The 27793-nt window shown below is 40.5% G+C and overlaps 2 protein-coding genes across 2 annotated transcripts; one reads left to right on the top strand and one right to left on the bottom strand.

The window, feature by feature from the left end:
* The first annotated feature begins 62 nt into the window (after nucleotides 1-62).
* zgc:85777 (uncharacterized protein LOC405871 homolog) lies at nucleotides 63-14557 on the top strand. The gene is made up of 9 exons (XM_058047804.1): nucleotides 63-288; nucleotides 6137-6257; nucleotides 11759-11888; nucleotides 12627-12733; nucleotides 12810-12977; nucleotides 13049-13222; nucleotides 13595-13756; nucleotides 13834-13984; nucleotides 14077-14557. The coding sequence occupies exons 1-9, from the start codon at nucleotides 94-96 to the stop codon at nucleotides 14165-14167; spliced, it is 1299 nt and encodes a 432-aa protein (XP_057903787.1). The 5' UTR covers nucleotides 63-93; the 3' UTR covers nucleotides 14168-14557.
* On the bottom strand, nucleotides 14339-16136 carry bet1 (Bet1 golgi vesicular membrane trafficking protein). Its single transcript, XM_058047858.1, has 4 exons — nucleotides 15936-16136; nucleotides 15636-15742; nucleotides 15490-15546; nucleotides 14339-14937 (listed from the first exon to the last, which is right to left on the bottom strand). Exons 1-4 carry the CDS (start codon nucleotides 15952-15954, stop codon nucleotides 14782-14784), a joined length of 339 nt encoding a protein of 112 aa, XP_057903841.1. The 5' UTR covers nucleotides 15955-16136; the 3' UTR covers nucleotides 14339-14781.
* Nucleotides 16137-27793: the final 11657 nt, after the last annotated feature.

The following is a 27793-nucleotide window of genomic DNA, read 5'->3' as shown; positions in this document are numbered from 1 at the left end:
ATTTTTTTCAATTTTATTTTTTATGTATCACTCGCATTCTAAACGAATATACACAAATGCTTTTGCGCATGCGCGACTCTTTCCAAAACAACAATGGCGCTTCTCAGTGGAACCCTGCGTTTAAACCTTGTCAACAGCCGTCCTTTCTTCAAATGTTCCTCGCTTGGAGTCCGGTCATTTGCTGACCACGTCTCGGCAAAAACGGCAGAATCCAGCGCTATTGAGACCTCTGTCGACCATATCATCTACACGCCAGAGCACTTGGCATTAAAGGAATCCCTGAAAAAGGTACGAGAGGTTTGCTAACAATGCTTAGTTAGCTAGCGTTTGGCGTTATGTAAAGTAAGTTAGTGTTGACATCTTAGTGTCTTCACGATGAAGTGCAAAGGTTGTTGCGAGGCAGCTGCGCTGCATTCAAAGTGGGTGAGAGGTCACTGGAAACATACACCCTCGCAGGTCATAATGACACTGGGTGCTCAATCTAATGATATCCAGTGCAAGAACTGTAGAAGTTCCTGAGACATGACTTGGTCTTATTGTATAACAGGGCCAAACACACAATCAGCATATAACCGGGAGGAAAAACTACAATGTATATAATTGCTATTATATACACAAACCCCAAAACAACTGCATGAGACAAATCCTGCAACTCATGAAAAGCTTCTAAAATATACTTTTAAAGAGTGCTCATGTATAAACCTCTACACTCTACTAATAATAATTTGGGTTTTTTTGTCCAGTAATACAGTATGATGACATTCTGAATGATCCCCATTGTTAGGTTGCAGCTGCACTAATATTGCATCACAACACCTATCAGGTAAATGCGTCATGTAGCACATTTGTTTTAAAATCTATATCTAATTAGCTTTTGTAGATGTTCTTATATTATGCCACCTGAGGTGAGTTGTTCCGTGGTTCCAGTATATTATGTAGAGTCGGTATATAAAATCCCAAACTTTGGATATAGTTTTGTCTGCAGTATGGATGCTATAGAGTGTTTGCTTTGGGTCTGCTTCTACTCTTGCAAGCTTTTATCTGATGTTAGTTTCCCTCCCCAGATGCTGCCCCAAATCAATACTGTGATAAAACATGTACACCTTCTGCTAAGATCCATAATGAGGCAATAGTATGTCGTTTGCTTGCACAGACTTCCATTATTTCACAACTTTTTTGCTTTGTAAGGTGGGTGAGGGGGGGTCTGTTATCAAGTTTTTATTTATTTAATCCTCTTTTCAGTGGAGACAGCCATACCGTTCGTTCCAAATAAATATGGCTGCCACACACTGCTCTTTATAACGCAGAGAACCTGCAGAATACCCGTATAAAGGTACTCTTCGATATGATGATGATGCTGACGTACTAAAGCATAAACTACACTATTTGATTTTTTTACTATATATAATACAGTATTTATACCTGTTACTGTGTATAACTTCTTTATTCTAACTTTAGGTTTTTGCTAATTTTATACATTTTCTTTCTAATATTCCAACTCTATTCTCATATTACAACTTTATTCGTATTCCCATCACAGTATGATTTTAAACTTGAGTTATTCTGATATTATGTTTTTCCTCATAAATATGATTATTTTGGTAGTATTATGACTTAGTTCTCATAAAATGAGAATTGTTAGGGTAGTTGTATAATTTTAATCTCATGAAAAGACTTAGTGGTAACATTTTTGTTTTAATATTAAGGTTGTTATTATGGTAAAAATTAAGATCAAGATAATTCTATTAATATTTAAAGTTCACTTTTGTAAAATTGCACTTCAATGTCGTAATATTACAACTTTATTCTCATAATAGTAACATTTTATTCTCATAGTATGACATTTTTTATGTAAAATATGGCTATCTTTGTAGTATTATGACTTAATTCTTATATTAGTATATTTTTAATGTAATAAAAAGATGTATTATTAGTAATATCATAAAATTGCTCCTTTATTCTTACAATAGTACGATTAAAAGTTTCTAAACTTGCATCAAATCATAATAGTATGATTTGAGATATATTTTTTTGTCATTACTCCGAACGTGCATGACTTCGTTGTCATTAAATTACAATTTTATTGTCGTAATAGTACGAATTTACTATAATTCGAAAAATCATGGCTCATTATCACAGCCCTGTGATATAAGTATGAACTTTGGGATTCATATAGTGGTGCAACAACATACAAATCAAATGTACCGATCTACAAGTTATGGTAATTGGAAACAAAGCCTTAGTCACTAGTCTTTTTTTTTATTCTAGATGCCAGACAGCCATTTGTACATAAGATGCCCATAAAAAACCACAAAAGCTTAATTTAGGGCAGACAGCAAATATGTTGCGGTAAAATAAAAGGAAGCGTATTGTGTGACTAAACCTTCAAAGGATGTCAAGAGGTTGAAAATAAACCAGCATTGGGAATATGGGAAGGAGGAAAATGTAAAAAGGAAACAGAACAATATGCTGTTAGGGCGGGAAAAGGAACTCCAGTCGGCACGGTTTATTAAAAGAATCCACTGAAGGATTTTTTTTTTTTAAAGATGATATATGGATTGAGTCATAAGGAAATCCCACCACTACTGTTGAAGGTCAGACTTGGTGCTACAAAAACAGTTAACCTAGTTGCTGTGTCGTTAGTTAATACCATTGGGTGCCACCATCTCAATAACATGACCAAAATATTAGAAAAACTTCAAGAGCAGCCACAACAATAAACATGGATATGAGGGTTTTCTTAAGAAAAGTGAACTTGAGTAGAAATGCATATAAATTGACAACAGAGTTGCTTTATTTTGGAAGGTTGCAGTGAAGTTAGCTCAACAATTTCCATAGAGAAGGTCAGTGTTGTGTTTTATATCTCGTCGACACTCCCTTCCCAAGACCTGATAACACAGTGTTCCTGACCCTGGCTTCCCACGTGACATGAAAATGTGTTGGTATGTAACACAAATAGTCCACAATAACCTTTGTGAAGCCATGCAGCATCCCTCCCCAATGGCCCGTATGTTTCCCGTTCCAGCTCGCTCTCTTGTCCCTTCCCTTTCCCTCCTCAGGATCTCAACTTTGACCACGAATGACTTGACCTTGGAGTAACGGCAAGTTGCCTTTTACTGTTTCCGCTCACAAGCAGTTTTTGATGGTAGTGCAGGGGGTTTTCAAGGTCATACTTTCACTCGCAATAACAGACTTGACTTAACGGCTTACTGAAAGAACAATAAAGTAGGGAGTATAGTCCTTAATCCTCAATAATGCGGGCGTCTCATTTACCCAACGTTATTGGTTGAGGCTTATTTGATGAGTCCCTTCTATACTAAATGCCACTTTATGTAATAATTGAGACCAAGATCATGTTGTCTTTAGCAGAGGAACGTATTTGGGGAGCTCATGAACAGAATTGAAAGATTGACAGACTATAATCCCAACAGGAACATCAGTATGTTCATTTTGATTACCGCTGCCATTTGAAGAAGGTCATGATTTTGGCACATGTGCTCGTTTGTTACCAGTAGATTGCAGATTTGGGTGACTGGTTTACCTTTCAGCCATAGTTTCAATCCCAAATCAAATGACCTTTTCATCATGTTTTAGATTCGACATCTAAATTTTGTAATTTGGAATTGAAATTGTCCTTAAATTTTATGAATGTCATTACCTAATATCATAATTTGGTTGCCATTTTGGCCTCACGTTCAGGAGATTGAGAGTTTGAATCAGCTATGGACTTAATACTGTGAATAAGTCTACAGTTTTGTTTTCATTTTAGATCGACCGATGTGTTTTTAATTTTTTTTCAGTACTGAATGTGTCTTGATGGGTAAGACAGCCGGGTGCAGGAATAAACTTGCCCCTTGTCTAAAGCCGCACTAGCATGCTCTGCTAAACTAAGCTAACCAAGCTAGCTTCAGTCACGCTCTATAAGAGCAGTTTCCAACTTTCGCAGTGCCGAAAGGCATTATCGGAGTCGCTTGAGGTATTCATTCATTTTCTACTGCTTTTCCTCACGAGGGTCGCAGGGGTGCTGGAGCCTATCCCAGCTGTCTTCGGGCGAGAGGCGGGGTACACCCTGGACTGGTCGCAAGCCAATCACAGGGCACATATAGACAAACAACCATTCACACTCACATTCATACCTATGGACAATTTGGAGTCGCCAATTAACCTAGCATGTTTTTGGAATGTGGGAGGAAACCGGAGTACCCAGAGAAAACCCACGCATGCACGGGGAGAACATGGAATTGAACATGGAATTGAACCCTAGTCTCCTAGCTGTGAGGTCTGCGCACTAACCACTAGACCGCCGTGCCGCCCACCCAAGAAATTAATTAGCAAAAAATTAATATTATCTGGAAGATCTGGGTTGTGGCGCAGAGTAGAGATAATATGAAAATATAGACCCGAGTTTGCACCTAGCATGTTTTTGGAATGTGGGAGGAAACCGGAGTACCCGGAGAAAACCCACACATGCACGGAGAGAACATGCAAACTCCATACAGAGATGGCCTAGGGTGGAATTGAACCCTGGTCTGCCCGCTAACCACTCGACCGCTGTGCCGCCCCACTTGAGGTATGGTAAAGCATATTTGGACAAGCCATCTTCATTTTGGAATAAGGTGCTGTGGACCACAGCATTCCAAGACAAATACTTTCTACCCACAGTAACATTTGGTGGTGGTTCCATCCTGCTGTGGGGTTGTGTGGCCAGTACAGGTACTAGAGATCCCATTCAAGTTGAAGGCCGCATGGATCCCAGTCAGTATCTGCAGATTCTTGCCAACAATGCTGAAGAATCGGTGACAAAGTTAAAATTACGTCAACAAGACAATGACCCTAAACACCGCTCAAAATCTACTAAGGCATTCATGCTGAGGAACAAGTACAACATTCTAGAATGGCCATATCAGTCCCCAGACCTGAATTTTATTGAAAATCTGTGATGTCTTTATTTGACATGGTCGAGGTAATGGGGCGAAACATCCTATTTTCCCCAGATATGATCTGTATTAGGCTTAATGAAAAGTAATACATTGGCCGGTCTATACGTCAATCAACACCTGGGAAAAAAAAAGCATCCAATATTGTCTTCTTCCACCAACACCAAGTAGAACAGAGTAGTTTATACTTCAGGTGCTGAGTGCTGACAGAAATAGTGCATTAGGAGCGTCTCAATAGGTTGGTCATTTCGAAGCACTTGTCCAACCCGTGAAGCACTTCCCAATCCCTAAAATGAGTCACAGTGCCAAAGTTCGCCTGTTTCAAAGTTTATTTTCAAGCCAGTTGTCCAACTGCTCTTCACTCTCGGCAACGGACTTTGGGTCGTGACTCACAGAATTTGCCGCACGTGACAAAGACAAAATGAGTCATGACGCCACTTGTTGAAGTGTTGAAGAGCAAAGATGGCCGCAACTCGTTGTTGAAGTATCAGATGCAAAATCCATTGTATCATCGTACTTAGTGAGTCAATAATGTGAGATGATTGCTGTACAACATAACATGATGCTGTTAGCTCTGACTTTTTGCCTGTTGACCCTTTTTTGAAGGAGAAAATCCAGTAATCCACCTCCTACTATAGTGAAAGCCAACGTTGTTGCTGAATTGCTGGGTAAATGGAAATAAATGGAAATAAATTATTACGGACATGGACCCAAATCTCATCTTCCCACTTCGGTTTGACTTTACTGTGCCTTTGTTCATGTGGGTGTCCTACCTACATCATCTCTCTTGGATTTTTTTTTTTTTTTTTTAAGCACATGTGATTTACACTTCAGGGGTTGGGATTGGGTCCAAACCATTCATCTGCGTCTGGCATATGGTATGTCACCAGCTGAGCCTTTTAAAACATGTACACAAAGGAATAGCCATGTTTGCTGTCACTGTATTCATCACCGCTATCATTATAGATTCACCGTGCAATGCATTTTCCCAGGCTGCTCTTTATTCATTGATATGTAATGCCTTTTTTGTAGCTGTCCGCATGAGATAGATTACATAAACTTAAAGCAGGAAACTCATGTATGTGAAAACTGCCATCGCTTGTCATTTTTTTTTCCCCTCTTGTAATGTAAAGTCGTTGGGGAGGTGATAGGATAGCAGGGCCACCATATTTACAGAAATCCATGTCTCATGTCTACAGATAATCGACCAGGACATTAACCCGTTTGTTGATCAGTGGGAAGCAGAGGGGAAGTTTCCAGCCCATAAAATATTCAAGATCCTAGGAAACGCCGGATTTCTTGGAGTTACCAAACCAGTTGGTAAGATGTGTATTTTTGTCTTTTTCTATGCGAGAACTGGGTCTTAAAGGTTCATATCCACAGCTGAACTTCAGTACTGGTAAACAATACAGTGGAATTTTACTTAATGTGGGTCTCGGTTGTACTACAATATAGCACATTTAGCGTGTTATTAATACAGAGTTGGACGGGTTTAGGAACCGGAACCAGAACTGCAAGTCATTAGCGACGTTTACATGGACACAAATATTCCAATTCCATTCGGTTTATTTGCTCAAACGGAAAGAATCTAACCTTTGTATACACCTCATTCCGAAAGAAAAGTGCCAATCCGAATGAATATATAATCGGATTCACAGGGGTGGAATATTCCTTTCCCCAATCCGATTGAGATATCTTGTACCCACTCAATCGGAAAGTCAATCAGGGTGCGTTCTTTCAGCGCATGCTCAGCTGTGACGTAACACGTTGACGTCTCTCAGGTTTTGAAAATGGCGGCGAGCAGTCAATACTGGACTACAGCGGAAAGTTCGTTTTTGATACAAACTTTAAAAGAACTGAACGTTCACGTTGCTGCTTTAAAAAAAGCGTAGCAACTGTCCCAACAACCGTGGTAATCACACTCTCGTCCGCCATCTTCGATGAATCATGTGATGTTGTTTACGTTTTACTGCGCATGCCCCATTTACTATTCCGTTTCATTTTAGCGTTGCATGTAGACAGGAGATTGGAATATTCATTTCCATGTATACACTGTTTTTTGGTACGTCATTCGGAAAGATTCCATTCGGAAAGAGGAAAATCTCCTCATGTAAACGTAGCTATTGTCGTCCCACTATGTCATCAGCAGTTTTCTCATTGACCATGGTTGCAAAATAACCGGTATTCATAATTTAGAATCAGTTATCAACCTGGTTTAGACATTCTACTAAGGAAACCGCACCACTTTGCCTGCTGGTAAAATGTATTTAGCCTTTAGCCATGAAGTGACGCTCGTGTCTGTTTGTTTGTCTGACACATTTCAGTTGTTTTGAATCATTCAGTCGACTACATAGTTGTAATTAGACGGATTACTCATCTGGGCATCTATCCCACTGACGTGTGGATCATTTGACATTTCCATGATTTATATGCAGCATATCTAAGAATTGATAAAGAGCCTTAGCAACATGGACAACACATGCAGATGAATCCAAGAAGGAAATGAGGATAAGTTTGTGATTGTAGACCGTGTTTCAACATTGGACCACTCCAGTGGTGTTTTTTTTCTATGAGCCGTGCTTTGAAGTGTCTCGGCAACTTCCTGCAACAGCTGTCGGCTAACAGTTAATCCAGATGTGTTCACAGATGTCTTGCACATAAAGGAGGGAAGACAAGGAGACATTTTTCCTTGGCTGTATTGTTTGACAGGCAAGATAATTTTAATTGCATGAATGGAATTTGAGGTCATGAGGCATCCACCCAACTGCAACAGAAATACAGTCATTATTTTCATCAGATTCTAACTCTGTTAATAAACGTAGCTGCTTGTTTGTATATTGGGTCAGGATTGTATATATTCTAGGGATGTGCTGATCCATCGGCCACTGGTCAGTATCGTCCGATTTCTGTGAAAGTGCCGTGTAAGATGTAATCAACAACTAACATTTTTTTTTTTAAATGTAAGTATCCATTGGTTTGTGTTTTAGAAGCTTTGACTCTGGAAAACAGAATGGAAAACATTTTGCCACTTTTATGATACATTTCAGACCAAACCACAAACTGTTTTGATTTTGTCGTCTGTCTAGCGCCAAACCTCTTACTCGATTAATAGAAACAACAAGCATCGGATTATTCATTCATTCATTTTCTACCGCTTTTCCTCACGAGGGTCGCGGGGGGTGCTGGAGCCTATCCCAGCTGTCTTCGGGCGAGAGGCGGGGTACACCCTGGACTGGTTGCCAGCCAATCACAGGGCACATATAGACAAACAACCATTCACACTCACATTCATACCTATGGACAATTTGGAGTCGCCAATTAACCTAGCATGTTTTTGGAATTTGGGAGGAAACCGGACTACCCGGAGAAAACCCACGCATGCACGGGGAGAACATGCAAACTCCACATAGAGATGGCCGAGGGTGGAATTGAACCCTAGTCCCCTAGCTGTGAGGTCTGCACGCTAACCACTAGATCACCGTGCCGCCCAGCATCGGATTAATCAACTTTTAATCAATATTTTTTTTAGCATTAACATACAATTTCTGACTTTTTTGTTTCACTATCCACATTTTATGACATGAACAGCGTAGGTCCTAAGTCCTATGGAAGAAGATTTCACCAGCAGTGTGTAGGTCAGGGAAGAGCGCGGGTGAGGGAATTAAAATGTGCTGAGTACACACACCCCAAGCATTAGTTGACAGGATTAGAGAGTGACAGACTCCGGGGAGGACTGTGCAAAGACTATTCAATTATCAGGTAGCAGAGTCCTTGCAGTGATGCACCGCACAGCAAACACATCAAGATATGTATTTGCTATCTGCACACACACAGGCAACACATGAAGACGGGAATTAGTTGAGCCCGGAGGAGTGCAATGTAAACATGGTGACAAGCAAAGTAATTGGTATCAATATTTACAAACATTTAGAAATATGTATACATTTACAGTAACAGTACAGGTACCGCTTGGCCGTTAAAATTTCGCGGCTTCCCTCTATCGCAGTTTTTCAAAACTGTATTAATAAATTATTGTGTTTCGTGGTTGATGATGGCCTATTAGCTGAAACACATGCAAATGTTGCGTTTTTCTTGTCTATATGTATTAAGCATAAATATGATTAAATGAGCTAAAATAAGGCATCCGAAAGACGCATTAATTCATGGTATTCTACACTAGTCACTACATGTCAGTCATGTTGGATCACTGGAACAACAGGCTTTTATTGCAGGTTTGAATGATATCACATGGGCTACTGTTGTTGTCATAACCCCTGGCAAGATGAAACCTCCAACATCACTTTATTTATCACTTTAAGTCTTATTTATGTCTTAAATGGCTTATTTACTCTTACTACGTCTACTATATCGGGTAATACGAATGTAAAGGTGACCATAGGGGTGTTGTTTCATATGTGGAGGGCTCTAATAATGTTTAAAACTGTATTTAGAAGGTTGTAAGGTGGAAATTCACATCACGGTAGGGTCTGAAACCAATGAAGCTTGATAAAAGTGTGATTACTGTACAGTATTTGGTTTTATTGGAGTGCACTAGCCGGCTGCAACCAGCAGAGGCACTGTTGATTCAGTGAGATATTGCAAGTTTAGCTCCATCCGTCCATATTATGAATTATATATATATATCTAGATTAGCCTTTACCCACTAGTAAACACAACAATCATGAGCGTCTTGGCACAAACATGACTCAAAATTCATTAGTAAAGTAACCAAGTCAGATGGGAATTAGTTTTGTCTTAGATCTTCAGGTGGATCAGGATGAAATGGAAAAGTTTTTCCAGTGGTCTGTGCTCTCCAACTGCACTCAACTGTTACTTCTTTTACTGTTACTTTAAGAAACCGCCGCTGTGTTGATATGACCTATTTTTCACCTAATCTAATTTGAAACTACAAGAAAGTCTAGCCTGAGCAGACATGTCCCAGTTGCCCCAGTTTCCCCCCCAAAAAATTCTCTTCTGGCTTGACTGATGTGAGTTTGGGAACGGGGATTGGTAAATCTTTAAAGGAAAAAGAATGTGAATAAAGAGCTTGGCCTGTTTTACATAATTTTCTAGAATGTGCGCAGTGTTTGTTATATTGTGCTATATACTGTATATATATATATATAGATATTTCCAATAAGAAACTGTTAAGAAGAGGGCCTGTTTTTAACTTTTGTAGCCGTGTTTTGCATGTTCAAAAGTCCTTATTACCTGTCAAAACATGGGAACGGGAAGTTTTCCTAAGACAGCCCCGTCGAGGGAGAAGACAGTGATGACCCCTGGCTCCCTGCCTGGTTTCCTCTGCTCTGACAGGGAGGAACCCGTCGTTCACACCGTGGCGATGGCAACCTCGTTGACAGAAAGGAGCTGGCAGCCTGCACTGTTTCCCATATCGGTTAGATACGTAGCATTGCATGATTGATGCTTTAGTAATACTCTGACGAATCTAGTTTTTTCCCCCACCGCGACATGACTAACGTTGTGACGTATCATATTTCATACAATTGAGATAGTGATGCATACAATTGATCCGTCATATTTTTTGCTTGCTCGATATACAGTGTGTATGTTTCCTGGACTAAATTATTGGCACCCCATTAATAAAAATGTCACATTACAGCTGTTTTTTTAGAAGTAAGAAGTAAAGACGTGTAATGCATGAACTTGTCGGTCAAAAGTTTTTTTGTTTTTTTTTTTACTTCCAGTCGTCTTTTGCTACATCACTGCTTGTCAAAAATGTATTAATAATTGAGGTTTTTGGGTGTCGGGAACCGATTAATTGGATTTACATCATTTTCTATGGGAAAACTTGCTTTGGTTGGAGTCCGTTTTGGTTTGAGTTGAACCTTCTGGAAAAAAGATTAATGGCACCACACTAACCAAGGCGCCACTGTACATTCTTTCCGCTTCCTGCTCGAGCTTCATCACAGATTCGACAAAACGAATAATTCACTCGCCCAGCTCACGAGATCTACTGACTCATGGGTACTCAACGAAAACTTGAGTTTAATCACATATGTCTGAGGTTCCGCTCATGCTTGTCAACTTGAGTGAATGGAGTACCCACTTCACCACAGTGGACTCCTCAAAGGACTCCTCCGTCAATGAACATTGGTCTTCCCCAAACTGTTCCCACAGAGTTAGAAGGATTAGGCAAACCAAGGGACCCTGTCTGACGTAGTCTGCACCTGAGTATTTGACATGAGTATTAGCTCCATTATGGGACCCTACCTGGAGAGAACCTATGCAGAGGAACATCTGCTGCTCAAAAGCAGCACGTGGGTCTATAGGATTGGCATTTCAAGCCCAGTTTGTTTGTTTTTCTTTTTCCCTGCTGTTTAGTTTTAAGCGGGATAAACCTCACCCGCTTCCTTCTGTCCACATGATCCACCGTGGGGTTTCCAGCGTTCGCTATCACGCCACAGCTGCACCTGTTTCCTCTTAGTTTTGGCTGCCCAGCATACACACTTTAGTTTGCTCCGACTGCAATATCTCACTTTTGTGCCTGTCCTCATTTTTGCTCTCCTATTAATGCTTTTTTCTATCGCTGACAGTGCTGTTCATTTATCCGTAACGTGTCTGGCTGGTGATGTATTTGCAAGGGCCACAGGCCTCTCGGTGGTAAATGTGTCCATAATTGCTCATTGTCAGTCCATTGTACATTTTTACTGCTTCATGTTTAAATGGAAAATGAGTTTAGTGCCAGACTCTCTATTTTTGTTCCTGACTCTTTGAGTTCATTAAGAACCTGGAGGCTTTTTTTAAAGTATTTGGTTGCCCTGTATCTGCACTAGTTATGCAATGAGTTTTGTTTTTCTTAGAATATGGAGGCTTGGGATTGGACTACAGCTACAGCGTGGCTGTTTCTGAGGAGCTGGGTAGCATCCGCTGTGGAGGCATCCCCATGGCTATTGGCGTTCAAACCGACATGGCTACTCCCGCGCTGGCCAGGTAACGATTCTGTAAACCTCCTGCATTGCATGGCCTCAATCCCTTTTGTCCTCACCGTCCGCCTACAGCTCAGTTTGGCGTCATTCCTGTGTGGAGATGCACATTTAGCCTGTGGAGTTAATCTGCCTCCAGGACGGCCTTTACTATAAGGATGACAAACATGTCCATTTTGTGTTTAGTACATGTACATTATGACTTAGGATTGAAAAATAGTGAGCCTTCTTCACCAAAATCTTGCACTTTGTCCAGAAATTGTGCATTTTTTGCATTTTGACCCTTGACTATGCTGCACTGCTCTGCAGGTGCACATTTTAAACTCATTAAACAAATGGCTATCAATACTTAATAAACGTGATTTTTTTGTAGTTTTTCCATAGGAAAAAAGTCCATTACATTTGTAGCCCTAGTCTCACACTGCTTTTATTTGTGACACTCAAAAATACAGTCTGTTGTTTGGCCTTCAATTAAAATGAAACTCCCTCTGGATGTGAAATGATGGAATATGTCTTGAAATAATAGCCTTTTTTTTGTTGTTGCATTAAAGTGGTGCTGGTGACATGAGATGGAGCTCATAGAAACAGGTGGTCTCAAGAGTTTAATTAGCGGAACAATGCTAGCCTAAAATGTAGATGCAGTTCTAGCTGCCTCAGTTCCGTATAGGAGAACTGTTCTTTTTGGTGCCGCATTTGAATGTCAGTCTTGCTGACATGCCAAGGTGTTGGCTTTGTGTGTGTGCAGGTTTGGTTCAGCTGAGCTCAAGAAAGAGTTTCTGCTTCCAAGCATCCTGGGGGACAAAGTTGCCTGCCTTGGAGTTAGCGAAGTTGGAGCGGGTTCTGATGTGTCAAGTACGTACTAGTCCTTTTTATTCACGTCTTTGTCGCTTCTTCAATAAAATGAACCCTTTTTCCGCAAACCTCCCAGACATTAAGACCAAGGCGGTGAAGAAAGGGGATGAATACGTGATCAACGGGGGCAAGATGTGGACCACCAACGGCATCCAGGCCGATTGGATGTGTCTTCTCGCCAATACCAGCGACGGACCCCCACACAGGAACAAATCCCTTATTTGTTTGCCCATGAACTCGCCAGGTAGGCTCAGCATGTAACAACACTTATGATGATGATGTTATGGGATGATTGTTGCCTTCTCGGCATTGTAGGAGTCCACATTGCTCGGAAGATCGACAAACTGGGCATGTGGTCATCAGACACGGCCGAAGTGTTCTTTGAGGACGTACGCGTTCCCTGCAAGAACGTCATCGGCCAGGAGGGCATGGGTTTCACCTACCAGATGCTCCAGTTCCAAGAAGAGAGGCTCTGGGCTGTGGCCAATAGTGAGAGAACTTTAGCGCTCATCATTCTTCACTCTTTCTGTTATATCATTCATTTCCCACAGAATGTACTGGCAGGGTTACATTCTGTGATATGATTTCCTTGTAAACAGGGAGGTTATGTTCACTTGGTTCATGCAATTACAATCTCATGTAAGAATGTTTTACTTGGACATTTAAAGACAAGAATTTGTCAAGACAATATTTTTAATATAAGACAGACGTTGCAAGAGGCTGTACTTTTTAAAATGTCAACCTTCATTAGCATTGTGTTCATAAAGTAGTATGGTTGTAGTTGTGGTGTGCAACTTAAGCAGTGGATCTTTCTAATGTTTTGGTAACTTGTTCTTCCTATACGTTATAATCTACTTCCAGTCCTGACCACTATGGACATCGTCATTCAGGAGACCATCAGCTACACTCGCCAGAGGAAGATCTTCAATCAGCCCGTCCTCTACCACCAGTCAGTCCATTTCAGGCTGGCTGAGCTCCAGACGGAGGTGGAGCTGCTGCGTGCTCTCCTCTACCAGGCCACAGGTGAGGCGTAATTCATTTTAAAGCCTTGAGAATATACCTGAATTGGAGCCTTATGTTCTCCGCTGTGACTCTTTCAGCATTGTATATCAAAGGCAATGATGTCACCAAGATGGCGTCCATGGCCAAACTCAAGGGGGGCCGTCTGGCGAGGGAATTGAGTGACAGCTGTCTGCAGTACTGGGGAGGGATGGGCTTCACCAGTGATGTGTTGGTCAGCAGATTCTACAGGTATCCGTCAGTGGGGCGCATATGCAGATTAAATGGGCGGTGATAGTGTACATAAACGGATAAGATCACACTTTACCCTCTCTTTTGCACAGGGACTCCAGGTTAATGTCCATTGGAGCAGGAGCTGACGAGGTCATGCTCGGAATCATCAGCAAATACATGGACATGCTACCCAAAAAGTGATGTCATCAGTTGCTTGCTTGATGACATAAAGTACCTGCCTTTTGATTGAATGGTATTAAAAGCAAATATTTTTCTAAGTAACAAAGTGGCCTTTATATTAAGGCATGCTATTCGTACTGATTTCATGTAAATATTGCTCATCCTTTAAATTACTAAATACAGTATGTACTGTAATGTAGCTAAATGATTAACGCTCATAAAATCTTTATTTACATTGAACACGTAACAATGTACTGTGGAAATCACAATATCACATGCTGTTATGTTGTACAATTGGCATAGTCTGTAATACACCAATTAATTCCTGAGAGCAATTAATCTAAACGATATCTCTCAGAGGGGATTCTGTAACTCGGTGCCGTTTGCATAATACACTGATTATGATACACACGCTCATCTCTCATTACTTTGTGTCAACTACAGCATTTCTCAGCTTGTAATCATTTTATCTTCCATGTTGCGCCGCTGAATCTCATCACATAGGTCCCTGCACACCAATCTAAAATTTGACCACGACAGCAGTCTATTTTTAGGGACATAAACTCCGTAAATCACCTTGTGTCATTCCATGTTGTACAAAAGGGCTTGGTTCAAAGTCCACCAAGATCCTGCTGTCACCTTAACTTGAGGAACCAGTAGAGTACAAAGAAGACAAAAAAGCAGAAGAGCAGCATGTAGCACAACAGTTTGGTCTGACTGCCTCTGGACAGCTGTTTGACCCGGCCAATGGTGGCGCCCAGCAGCCCGCCTGTTGAGTCAAAGTCGTTGTCCTAGTTTTGGAATTAAAGAGACACTTGTTAACAGTAAATACCATGGTTGAGTGTAACTCGTTTAATCAAGTACAGTAGAACCTTTGTTAGCATGTTAGCATCTTGTATTAACACTGGTACACTGCGTGAGTCCAACTTTGTTCTTAATGTATTTTTTTAGTCCCAAAACATCCCAACAAAATGGCAATCAAAACGGGATGTGTCAGCTAGGTAGCACATCTATGATGTCATCAGCAGTTGACCCTCAAAACAAGTTTTTATAGTTTTACATGCATACACTATTCATGGATATAAATGATGAATTAAAGAATTGTTTTTTTTACTTAACATTTTTAAACAATATTAAAAATTCACATTTCCTTATTTTTATAATTATTATTATATATATATTATTACATATAATATATATAATAATTATATATATATATTTTTTTTTTTGGTAAGCCTCCGTTATGGTTAGAGTCGGATCATTTGAAAGGAATTAATGACGGTTAACAAGGTTCTACTGTACATTATAGTGCTTTTATTTTGGATAGGATGTTACCAACTTACCATATCGTCTAACATTTTATTTTGGTACTTCACTTCCGTTCCAATGTCGATGGACAACTGAAAAAAATATATCAATTCAATTATCAATATAACAACGGAACCAATAATATGGAACAAGGAGCGCTAGTGAGTTTTAACTTTCTTACACTTTTCAAAGCGCTGACTTTGGCTCTCAGTCCCTCCTGTAAGTGTTCATTTTCCTCTTCATACACACTGTATCCACTTGCTACGTAGTTTCCAGGTCCTCCGTCGCCTCCAGGAATCCAAAATAGATATAAAGATAGTATAAAGATTACTTATTTGACATTGATACATAAACATAGATTTAACTAATGTAAACCTGAACCCCTAGAAAACACCTTTCATAATACTGCATTAGCTAGCCAGGCACCTGCTAGCTAGTCAACAACATAAACCACGCACGCATCAATGAAGGTTTTTCTTACCCAAGCCTGCGCGCCTCATGGTGAATCACTGGCGTTAACACGATCTATCAGCCTCACTTTGTGTGTAATATATATAAAAAGTGATGAAAATCACACCACAGATAGAAAATCGGCTCTTGTTTAACTGGTAATGTCTTACTTCCTGTGCACGTCAGCAGATGGACACGTCATCGTACAGAGGCTGAGGAGGACCAAAAAGATGGCGAATGGACCATGCACAGCCACAGCTGTAGTGAATGGTGACTTAATTACATGAACTAGCATATACTGTAAGTAGCACACTGCAAAGCAATATCTAACCATTTATTGCAATGTATTTTTGCTCATTCCTCCATAATGTCCCTTTTCAGTGATGGAGGCTCATTTGTAAGGAAACCAACAGTGACACAACTCACCTTCAACGTCAGCAGGACAACAAGATGATCCATCTACCCTCATCATTTACGTTATTTCTGTTAAGGTAAGCATTTACGTTTCTAAGCCAGGAGTTTGATATTCTGTAAAGAAATACATGTAGATATGCAAAGAAGTGATGTATATTTCTATTAAGAAAATGCATCTCAGCTTTGTAATATAGGTTATATTAGTAAAATTTAATGTGAATTTTGGTCTTTGTTTTTGTCCCCATTTTTTCTGTTTTTTCCAAATATGTCAACTTTCTTCTTAAATAGGCTTCATATTTTTTGTCTGTAATAATAATTCTTCTTTCCCATAATATTTTGACTCTATTGTTATAATATAACTTTTTCCCCAGCCTCATTTTTCAACACTTGCTTTATTTTGTTTTGTTTGTCTTCAAAAAAAAGTATTTAAAATGTTAACTGTTTCTCTTTAGATTATTTTTTTTTCTTTTAATATTTTGACTTTACTGATTTTAAGAAGGGCGGCACGGCGGTCAAGTGGTTAGCACGCAGACATCACAGCTAGGAGACCAGGGTTCAATTCCACCCTCGGCCATCTCTGTGTGGAGTTTGCATGTTCTCCTTGTGCATGCATGGGTTTTCTCCGGGTACTCCGGTTTCCTCCCACATTCCAAAAACATGCTAGGTTAATTGGCGACTCCAAATTGTCCATAGGTATGAATGTGAGTGTGAATGGTTGTTTGTCTATATGTGCCCTGTGATTGGCTGGTGACCAGTCCAGGGTGTACCCCGCCTCTCGCCCGAAGACAGCTGGGATAGGCTCCAGCAACCCCCGCGACCCTCGTGAGGAAAAAGAGGTAGAAAATGAATGAATGAATGGATAATTCTTCTTTCCCATAATATTTTGACTCTATTGTTATAATATAACTTTTTCCCCAGCCTAATTTTTCCACACTTGCTTTATTTTGTTTTGTTTGTCTTTAAAAAAACAAGTATTTAAAATGTTAACTGTTTCTCTTTAGATTATTCCTTTTTCGTTTAATATTTTGACTTTACTGATTTTAAGAGAGATGTTCAGAAAGAAAACACTTTTTTTCTGTGACTCACATTCAGTGTTTTTGAAAGAAGCAGCCCCATTGTGGCATCCATCGATCGGTTAATCTCCTCTGGCGGGAGGAACATGTTATCATCGCTATGAAATTGCTGTGATGTCGCTTTTAGCCACATTGACACTATTTACTTGGAACATTTTTGAAACGTGACCCCCATAAATTGAGTACAAATATCCTGTTTGGGTTTAATAATGGGGCTTATTGATGCGTCTCTTTGTGCTGTGGAGGATTGACTAGAGCTCCTCCATGTTTACAAAATCCAAGAGGTTCTATTGAGGACTGTTTTTCCCTCCCTTATCTATCTATACATCATCCCCCACCTCGCCTCGGGCCAATATTACAAGAGACACCTTTTGTGATATGGGAGATTAAAGCGACTACCACGATTATTGAAAGCCGCCATTTTATAAATAAATACATATCTAAGCCTCTCGTCTAGATATATCATAGCGCCTTTCAATACTCATCGCTTTAGGTGCCAACGACCTTGATGCTAGTGTCAAAGAAAAAGGAGTATTGATTGAACTGTGAGCGTGTTTCTGACTTGAGGATTGAATTAATCAGATGGATGTTTCCAACGGACAAAGGGCTCTGAAACTGGTCAGAATTTTCGCTGAATCTCACTGCAATAGCAATGCAGCGTGGGTTGCTAGCGCCCAGGGCAAGACAAGTACTTCCACCGCCTGTTCAACTTAATTCAAGACAAATATTTCCACCATTTATAAACTCAGTTTGGGCGGCACGGCGGTCGAGTGGTTAGCGCGCAGACCTCACAGCTAGGAGGACCAGGGTTCGATTCCACCCTCGGCCATCTCTGTGTGGAGTTTACATGTTCTCCCCGTGCATGCGTGGGTTTTCTCCGGGTACTCCGGTTTCCTCCCACATTCCAAAAACATGCTAGGTTAATTGGCGACTCCAAATTGTCCATAGGTATGAATGTGAGTGTGAATGGTTGTTTGTCTATATGTGCCCTGTGATTGGCTGGCGACCAGTCCAGGGTGTACCCCGCCTCTCGCCTGAAGACAGCTGGGATAGGCTCCAGCATTCCCGCAATTTTTTCCGTATACATTTTAGAGTGCGTGGTTTTTCTTAAGGAGGGAGTTAGCAACACTAGCCTAACATAACAGCCATATGATGCTAGCTTTGCCGACTTCCTGAAGAAAAAACAATACTGGCAGAGCTTCAGGCTGTATTTTAAGATGTGTAGTGAAGCCTGTCTTGATTTGGGGTTATTTTATTATATACTCCGGTTTCCTCCCACATTCCAAAAACATGCTAGGTTAATTGGCGACTCCAAATTGTCCATAGGTATGAATGTGAGTGTGAATGGTTGTTTGTCTATATGTGCCCTGTGATTGGCTGGCGACCAGTCCAGGGTGTACCCCGCCTCTTGCCCGAAGACAGCTGGGATAGGCTCCAGCACCCCCCGCGACCCTCGTGAGGAAAAAGCGGTAGAAAATGAATGAATGAATAAACTCAGTTTCAGAACCCTCCCTTATTTGGGTGTGTCCACACAAATGGTTAGCATGTTGGCCGTCATGTTGATGATTACATATTATGACACATGGCATATGTGTACCTAAAATAGAGAAACACGTGACAAACAAGGTCAGTCAAAAGATAGGGTTTAAAAATGGTCATAATGGAGGTCACATCATAGTTCCAACATCCTAATATCTCATCTATTATGAATGAGGATCTCCCCAGTCAGTAAGGTATGGCCGCCATCTGGCAAGACAGAGGCCATAATTAGCTGCAAATGAGAAGCGTTCACCTCTCGCTGCATACTACAGCAGATTTAGCAGCATAATTTCTCTAGAGGATGGAGCAGTGAATGAGTCAGGAGGAGAGGTGTAAGGAAAACTTGCCGCGAGAAAAAGATCAAGAGGATGTTATTGCGCTTCCTACTATACATCTCGGGAGAGAGTTTTTTTTTTTTTTTATTCTCGCTCTCTTAACACAGCTTTGAAGCTCCCTTAAAAAGAATTCCGCCAACACTTTAGTCACGCCAGCTTGTAAATGGTCATGATATGAGGATGTGGATATTGAATGGAATGCCATGTGCTTGTTTGCAGTCCTACATCCTTTCATTCATCAGCAAATGGCTTTCTGAGGAGAATTTGGGTGAGCTAATAGATAGGGCACAGCTTTCCACAGGACTTCAATCTGGTGACTTGGAGTGGTGGTAATCGTCCAATTTGCATAGTCGGCCACGACGCATTAGCAGAAAGTGAGTGAAAAACATGAAAAGTCAATATGTTTGGAATCACAAGGACCATGGAATGCTTTTAGACTTACTGTTTGCTTAGGCGAGCAATACATGCTGTAGTGGCTATTTGTCCTTCTCTAAAATAATAAACGTAACTTATAATCAAACGGCCACTGATGCACCATGGGTTTTGTTTCACGCAGGCAAAAGAGTCATTGTCCAAACAATCCTGTTCCGTTTCTTCTTTCCTTTTATTACCAAGCAAGCAAACAAGTAAAAAAGGAACAAGGGCCTTTTCCTATTGCCTCTCTTGCGCTGGTACAAAACCATAGGCCCACCCCGGTGCATGCTGGTCCTGTGAGCACCGCCTACCCAAATATATTGCAGGTGCCCAGGGTGTTATCCAATGAAATTAACTACTAATTAACCCCAACAAAATATGATAGATAAACAAATAAATAAATAAATAACAAGAAAATATTATCAAGGAATCCAAACAAAACAACAACAACAAAAAATAAATCAACAGATATCAGAAACCTAGGAACACACCAATAAATAGCTCCTACACATGCGTTCATGTCACTAGAAGGGTCTGATTACCTGCTACAGTGCGGCATATTTTTCAGGTTAACATTAAAAATGCTACGCAAAAATTAGCCACGGTTCACTTACATTTGTTGGTTAGTATAAAATGTGGCAAAACACTGCACTTGTCCAACTGTGTTTGTAACATACTTTTATCACTGAAGTCATTGCGTCCTAGCTTCGTCACCCTTCTATGACATCATCAGCTGGCTGACTCTGTAGTTCTTTGCTAACTAACACAGTTACACCACAACTCTCTGGCTTAATCCCAGGCCAGTAGAGAGACACAGTCTCTCTAATATGTCCTGGGTCTTCCACGATGCCTTCTTCGGGTTGTATGTGCGAACACCTCCCCAGGGAGGCGTCCGGGAGGCATCATGGCCAGACGTCCAAGCTACCTCATCTGGCTCCTCTCAGTATGAAGGAGCAGCGGTTCTATTCCGAGTTTCTCCTGGATGACAGTGCTGCTCACCTCATCCCTCAGGGAGAGCCCAGCCACTCTATGGAGAGAACTCATTTCGGACACTTGTACCCACGATCTTGTCCTTTTGGTCACTACCCAAGCTCATGACCATAACTGAGGGAAGGAACGTAGATCGACTTGTAAATTGAGAGGTTAGACTTTCGGCCCAGCTACTTCTTCACCACAAGGGACCGATGCAAAGTCCGCATATGTGGTGTACTATATGTGTGTATTTTTCACCCAAAGGACAACTCATCATTGACAATGGGCTTGAATGAGAGGAAAAAAATGATCTATTTAAAGTCTAATGTTTTAGTTTAGTGGCTCTTCCATGTTGCTGAATCCCTCTCCAAGCATCCCCGTCACTCCTAATGAACAAGACTATAACTCAAACTAAAATAAGATGTCACCTCCCCGGCTCCATGTTATTATTCACTCCGCTTGTCTGTGTGCGAGTCGTGTGTGTACATGAGCGAGCATGTGTCTCACTAATCTGTAAATCTCTCCTTCACTCCCATTAAGGAGCTGACAAAATCCTCAATTTTCACACATTCACGTTGAACTTTGAGGCTTTTGAGGCTGTCACTTTGTAAACGTGCTGAGACACCACGGAGATATTTCAAAACTGGCCTCAACTGAAGTAATTGTCACGGGCATGCTTTATCACAGCAAAGGAACAACACAGACAAATCCTTCCCCGTTGTGAACACAATTAAGAAGTGTTATAAACACAAAAACAACGTTCCTTCCCAACAACACGCCACTTCTTTGCATGCTTTGTCCTGAAATAATTGACTGGAGCGCTCCTTGGTGTTCTGTTTGACAGCCTTTGACATATAATTCATCCTTTCCTGAGAAGTGCTATGACTGTCTTTATGCTAATATGTCCTTGGGGATTTATGGCACTTATGGAATATGTATTGCAACTTCAAAGGCAGTGGAAGCAAGCCATAACATGAACAGATAGCTTGGTATTGATCTTGCTAGATCTAGATGTATGCATAACAAACTTATGTTAAGGAAAAGTAAATGCAAATATAAGCCGACCTGAACATAATACTAATATCAGGTCAATTCCTGGGAGTACATTATTGTACTTTTGTGAAATATTATAGCTGAGGGAACTATTTGTCTGCTGCTCCCTAATGGGAAAATAGGCTTTTAGAGTCTTTTCACTGCAAACAGCTACTTGGCGCCTTAATACGAGCAATGCATGTGAAAGTGGTGGACCAAAATAATGGACTGAAAGATAGCAAGTTAATGGGTTTGGGAATTGGACTGCCGGATTTTCTATCAGCACTAATGGTGGTGGAACCAACCACAAAAAACAATACTCTCACCTTATGTCTATTATCTTAAAAAATTATAATAAATGTTTTGGAACTATTGAGGAGATGCCGAAACATAGGAACGCCATTTCTCAGATTATGTTTGTGGGTGAAAATTAACTTTAAAAAATCACATCATACTGGAACATGTGGCTCTCAAAAACGCTCTATAGGGATTATATAAATGACACAAGTGCATATGTCATACTCTGTATGACATATAAAATCCATTGGAAAAATCCATATTGCTTCAAAAGGCAGCTGCTCTTCTCAAAAAAAGAAAGTGGAGTCAAGTTAAGCAGCCCGATCCAAATTCTGTTTTTATCACTCCTTATAACACCCTGACCCACTTCTCAACCCTGAGCATACAATTTGACTGTATAAAATGTAATCTGTTTAGAATAGACCGACGCAGGTGTTATTTCTGGGCCAATTTTCCACCAAAGACTCTAAAATTTGTCATGCAGCCTAAATATGGAATCCGTGTCGCAGAGAAATGGATTTTGTCTTTTTAAAGCAGCGAGTGTGTCATAAACACATCACATGACTACGGCTCAATGAAAGATAACGGCAAAATACAAAGTACAATACAATAGGATTCAACATTCAACATCCCTATTATGATGATGATGATCATGCTTGTAACCGCTGGTTGTTCATACTAGGGACCATCAATAAATTATATATATATTTTTGCAATTACCATTACTCCCCATGCATGCATGGGTTTTCTCTGGGTACTCCGGCTTCCTCCCACATTCCAAAAACATGCTAGGTTAATTGGCAACTCCAAATTGTCCATAGGTATGAATGTGAGTGTGAATGGTTGTTTGTCTATATGTGCCCTGTGATTGGCTGGAAACCAGTCCAGGGTGTATCCCGCCTCTCGCCCGAAGACAGCTGAGATAGGCTCCAGCACCCCCTGCGACCTTAACGTGAGGGTAAGCGTGAGGATAAGCGGTAGAAAATGAATGAATGAATGAATTACCATTAAACCGTATCCATCCATTTTCTATGCTGCTTATCATCACTAGGATCGCGGGAATGCTGGAGCCTATCCCAGCTGACTTTGGGCGAGAGGCAGGGTACACCCTGGACTGGTCAATTCCACAGGTAGTACTATTGATCTAAATTTGGAGCGGCCGGAGCAGGAGGGGATAGAAAAGAAGAAAAAAGAAAATAAGGAGGTAGGGAAATACGGCGTGCAGGGACAAGAGAGACAAGAACAACAGTACCAACAACAACTGCAATGACAATAACAGAACAACAGAAACAAACAGGACTACATCAGCAAATGATGGTTATGAAAGACCAGAATGGAGAGTACAAAGTATTAAGCAGCACTGAACGTTTAAAAAAAACAAAGTGTTCCTTTCTGAAATCCAAATGAATGAAGCTATAAAACATTTATGCACAACACATAAAGATACATAATTTTCTGCAAAAGCATCCTAATTAGTTGTTGGCCAGCACTTTAGTGAGTTGTTCGCGCCTCAGTTGACACCATGCAAGTGAATTCCCATTTTTCCCTCCCGTGTCTGTCTGGCACAATGAGTCATCGCTTGATGTGGTGCAAACAAACACTGTGGGGGGAAAAAGAAAAAGCTAACTCTTTTCCTTTATCTATTACAGAAAGACAAGTGTCGAGGCCTATTGAAGTCGAAAATGAGTAGAAATAACGGGGATGTAATACAGTATTCCGACTACAGATTCAAATAAATACCTTTCTACCTCTCAGTATGTTGCAGGAGAACCTCTGCTTTGGGGACATTTCTAGAAGCTGTTGATGGTAACGTTAGAAACTGCACATGCTGCTGATGGGCTGTAGTGTGACACCCTTTGGAACGGTTCAATCCGAGGCCTTTTCCGCATATTGCATCTCTTCCACCTAAGCGTCTTATCATCAGTGTTTGTCACTTGATTCATCTTCTAAAGGCTTACTTTGAACTTCAAGATAAAAAGAAAGGTATAGGCGCCGGTAAAGGGAACGTTAAGTATTTTAAAAAATTTTAAAAAGCCACCACCTAGGGGAAAAAAGCAAGGTAGTTTTAAACATGCATTTTTTGTAATAATCCATAATGTTACCAGTGATACACTTTACAATGTTACAGTGGGATAAAGGTTATGCAGCTTGTGAAAAATATGTAAATATGTTTTTATATTGTTTGTGTTACTTTCCAAGCTTTGTCCTTGGAAAAAAAATTACAGCAAAATGTGTGTTTTGTAGCCCCCTACTGCGAAGCGAACACAGCGTTGATGCCAAATGGATACTAATCACTCGGGGTCTGTTTGAGTCACGCACTCACCATAAACTTCACAATCAAGTGTTTGCAAACAGTCTTGCCACTTTGCTGCGGTAAACAACTATCTCTAATCACGCTGACAAGCCCGACAGAACAAAAGGTACACTTTTTTAATTTGCTCAGGGACAATTTCACTTCATCGTGTTGCGTGTGGGCAGTACAGGTATGTACTTTGGAAGCTTAGAAGAGTGCAGATAAATAGATTAGTGCAGACCTGCCAACACGTAGGAATTAATCGTACTCTGCATGCAGCTGGAGTCTTGAATATACACTTGGATGCTTTACTGCTCTGCATTTTGTTGCATTTTGATGACTTTGGTTTCAAGTTCAGTCTGTACAGAACAGATCAATAAATACATATGATCAATTTCTCTGTATTTCAAATCTAGGGGGCGAAAACATGACAACAAATAGAGAACCGTTAACCCAATTATTAATTCATTCATTTTCTACCGCTTTTTCCTCACAAGGGTCGCAGGGGGTGCTGGAGCCTATCCCAGCTGTCGTCGGGCGAGAGGCGGGTACACCCTGGACTGGTCACCAGCCAATCACAGGGCACATATAGACAAACAACCATTCACACTCACATTCATACCTATGGACAGTTTGGAGTCGGCAATTAACCTAGCATGTTTTTGGAATGTGGGAGGAAACCGGAGTACCCGGAGAAAACCCACGCATGCACGGGGAGAACATGCAAACTCCACACAGACATGGCCGAAGGTGGAATATTGAACCCTGGTCTCCTAGCTGTGAGGTCTGCGCACTAAACCACTCGACCGCCATGCCGCCCTTAACCCAATTATTGCGTCACTATGATTGCTATAATGGATTTTTTTTTAATATGTAATATTGAGGTGTTAAATGAATACTTCATGAGGGATATTTCTACTATTTTTGTCACTTTATTTAGCTACAAAAACCGGCAATGCAAACGTTCATCCATTAATACGCATGGAAGTGAAGCGCACGTGCAGACTGCGTCCAAGAGTCATGTTTGCTCACGAAGTGCAGCAGCGCCCTCCAGTGGTGTACTTTTCCTTGTGTAGAGCACAAAATATCAAAATATCTAAACGATGCCACAACACAACAAATGTTTGTTTTACACGAAAATAACAATTTATTTACAAATATAACAACTGAATTTACAACTGAACTGTCATAATTATGTCGTAATTATGAGATAAAAAGTCGAAATTATGAGATAAAAGATCACCTGTGGCACATGCGCAGTTTGTATCTCATAATTTAAATTTATTTATGTCAGAATTTTGACTTTTTATCTCAAAATTATGAGAATTTATCTCATAATTGTGATTTAGCAGTGGGCTAACTTCTTTTTGCAGTGGCGGAAACGGACTTCCATACCTCTTTGTGCCTCTCCCACACACAAAAAAACGTAACCGACATTTAATATACGTCTTTGGGAGCGAGCGGTTTGAAAGCGAATGAGTTAAATAAGTGTGTGCCATTAATGAGAATACCAGTTAGTTTAATGTAAAAACACATCATAGTATGTTATTTATATTGTTATATACAGTATACCCTCCAAGCAACATCCCTGGATTCAAGAAAGGGAGGAGTTATCCGGCTGCTTTGTTCATCACTTTAACCAGAAGAGGATGCTGCTTTCTCACTTATGAGTCTAAGTGGGGGAATAAAGGCTCATCCAAGTTCTTGTCCATGATCCTCGTCCTCTTGAGGGCCTTGAAAGTCTTGATTTTTGTCTAGAAACAAAATAATGAGGTTTATAAAGAAACAAAAGAATGTAAAAGCATATTAAATAAGTGTAACTGAAGCTCACCCATGGTCGCTCTTATTTACTGTTTCATGTTCCTACTACTTTTTAACAGTTTGCTTTGTGGGAGAGAAGGAATTATATCTTTTTTTTCCTTCTCGTTTTTTCTTCTGCAGATGGCTGAGGCGGTCCCTGAAAGGGATTGTGGGAGGCGTTCTGGACGCTGCACACTTCTCACATTGCTACCAAAGGTATTTGGGTTGAAGCGGTTTCTATGTCTTTGCTTATTGTGGTGGACAGGTGGAGATCAACTATTGTATTTACATACAGTCTGAGCACTGTATGTAAATATATCAATATTAGATGCATTTAGGAACACGATTGGGTACAATTAGGAATAGAAAGTTGTCTTAACTTAATATTAAATCCCTAATACAGAAAGGAAAACGATGACTAAAGTTGCAGATGTGTCCTTCTTAGCAAAGTGTAATTGTACAGCAAATCCATAAAGCATTTGTTTGTGTTTCCTTAACATACACCTCCTTATTATAAGGGGGAGGAGCCCAATCAGCCCTTCTGAAGGGGCTTCATGGGTCACATCATTTGATTTAGGGAGTCAATCACTTGAACATAACAGTGATAGATAAAAACACATAATTATAAGTTCTGTATGTATTTACAATTACTTTCTTCCTGACTTGGATGCTTATTTTTAAGTATACCAGACAGATTTACACTGGTGGAAAGCTGGAATGAGAAATGTAGAGGGAGGGAATGAGGAAGAGTCTGAGAGAAGTGAGGGAGAGACAACGTGGCAGCAGCTTTTAGATAGAGGACGAGAGAACTCTTGACTTTTTTTTGTATAAATGATTATTATTGTGAAATGATCTTCAATACTCAAGTCCATTAGCACCATGTGATATAATTATCACCTACTGAAATCAACAGCCAATGTCATAGATGTCCCTGTTCTGGTGCAGACTGGTTGGACTAAACTGGATTTGAAAAGTACCGGATTTTATCACAAAAGATCAAGCTCTCCCATTAACGAGGAACTTCCTGTTTAGTTCAGCCAAGTGTGCTTTTGCTTTCCAAGAGTGTGGGCAATGGCAAAGTGTAATAGAAATTAGAATACATCGGAACATAATCGGAACATAATATTCCATATAGGGGATTTTTGTGGAATGGAACCTGACCTCACACTGTGAAATTAGAAATGGTTTGGTCCCTTTCGCTCTACATAAACTACATAAACCAGGAAGTAGCCTGCAGGCTAACAAATGGGCACATAAGCGACCCCGATGAGGATAAGCGGCATAGAAAAAGAATGGATGGATGGATGGATGGATGGATGTTTGAGTTGCAATGGAAGCGACCTCCCCCCCCAGAACTAAACATGGCTGCACAACTAAACAAAAATAGTTATATAATTTATATATGTATGAATTTATTTTCACAATGCAACCATTTCCCCACCCCAGAACCACAAATGCTATGGTTCTATTGGCTTATACCAACCTTTGTGAACCAGGAAGTAGCCTGCTACCAACAAACAAACAGATACAAAAATAAAGTAAATCCATCATTTATTTTCTCTTTCTCACCTTTGAGTCACAATGGAACCGGTCCCCCTTCCCAGAACCACAAATGGTTGCAGATACTTAATAAGTGATTCGTGTTGTGTCTGGACTTCCCACATGACCCACTGGGGGAATACAAATCTACTACATAGCAAACAGCAGGTAATTGAAGGCT

The sequence above is a fragment of the Doryrhamphus excisus genome, chromosome 14, assembly GCF_030265055.1.
Source record: "Doryrhamphus excisus isolate RoL2022-K1 chromosome 14, RoL_Dexc_1.0, whole genome shotgun sequence".
In the NCBI taxonomy this organism is placed as follows: domain Eukaryota; kingdom Metazoa; phylum Chordata; class Actinopteri; order Syngnathiformes; family Syngnathidae; genus Doryrhamphus; species Doryrhamphus excisus.
The sequence above is the reverse complement of the archived record's forward strand: the minus strand, read 5'-3'. Positions and strand labels throughout refer to the sequence as shown.

What these genes read in the sequence shown, in the direction of transcription:
- bet1 (XM_058047858.1), bottom strand. An exon ending in AAGTCAGCGCTTTGAAAAGT is followed by an intron (nt 15,547 to 15,635) that starts GTAAGAAAGTTA and finishes TATTTTTTTCAG; the next exon opens with TTGTCCATCGACATTGGAAC. An exon ending in ATAAAATGTTAGACGATATG is followed by an intron (nt 14,938 to 15,489) that starts GTAAGTTGGTAA and finishes TTCCAAAACTAG; the next exon opens with GACAACGACTTTGACTCAAC.
- zgc:85777 (XM_058047804.1), top strand. Translation starts at nt 94, where the DNA reads ATGGCGCTTCTCAGTGGAACCCTGCGTTTAAACCTTGTCAACAGCCGT. An exon ending in TCTCCTCTACCAGGCCACAG is followed by an intron (nt 13,757 to 13,833) that starts GTGAGGCGTAAT and finishes TGACTCTTTCAG; the next exon opens with CATTGTATATCAAAGGCAAT. An exon ending in TTGGTCAGCAGATTCTACAG is followed by an intron (nt 13,985 to 14,076) that starts GTATCCGTCAGT and finishes TCTTTTGCACAG; the next exon opens with GGACTCCAGGTTAATGTCCA.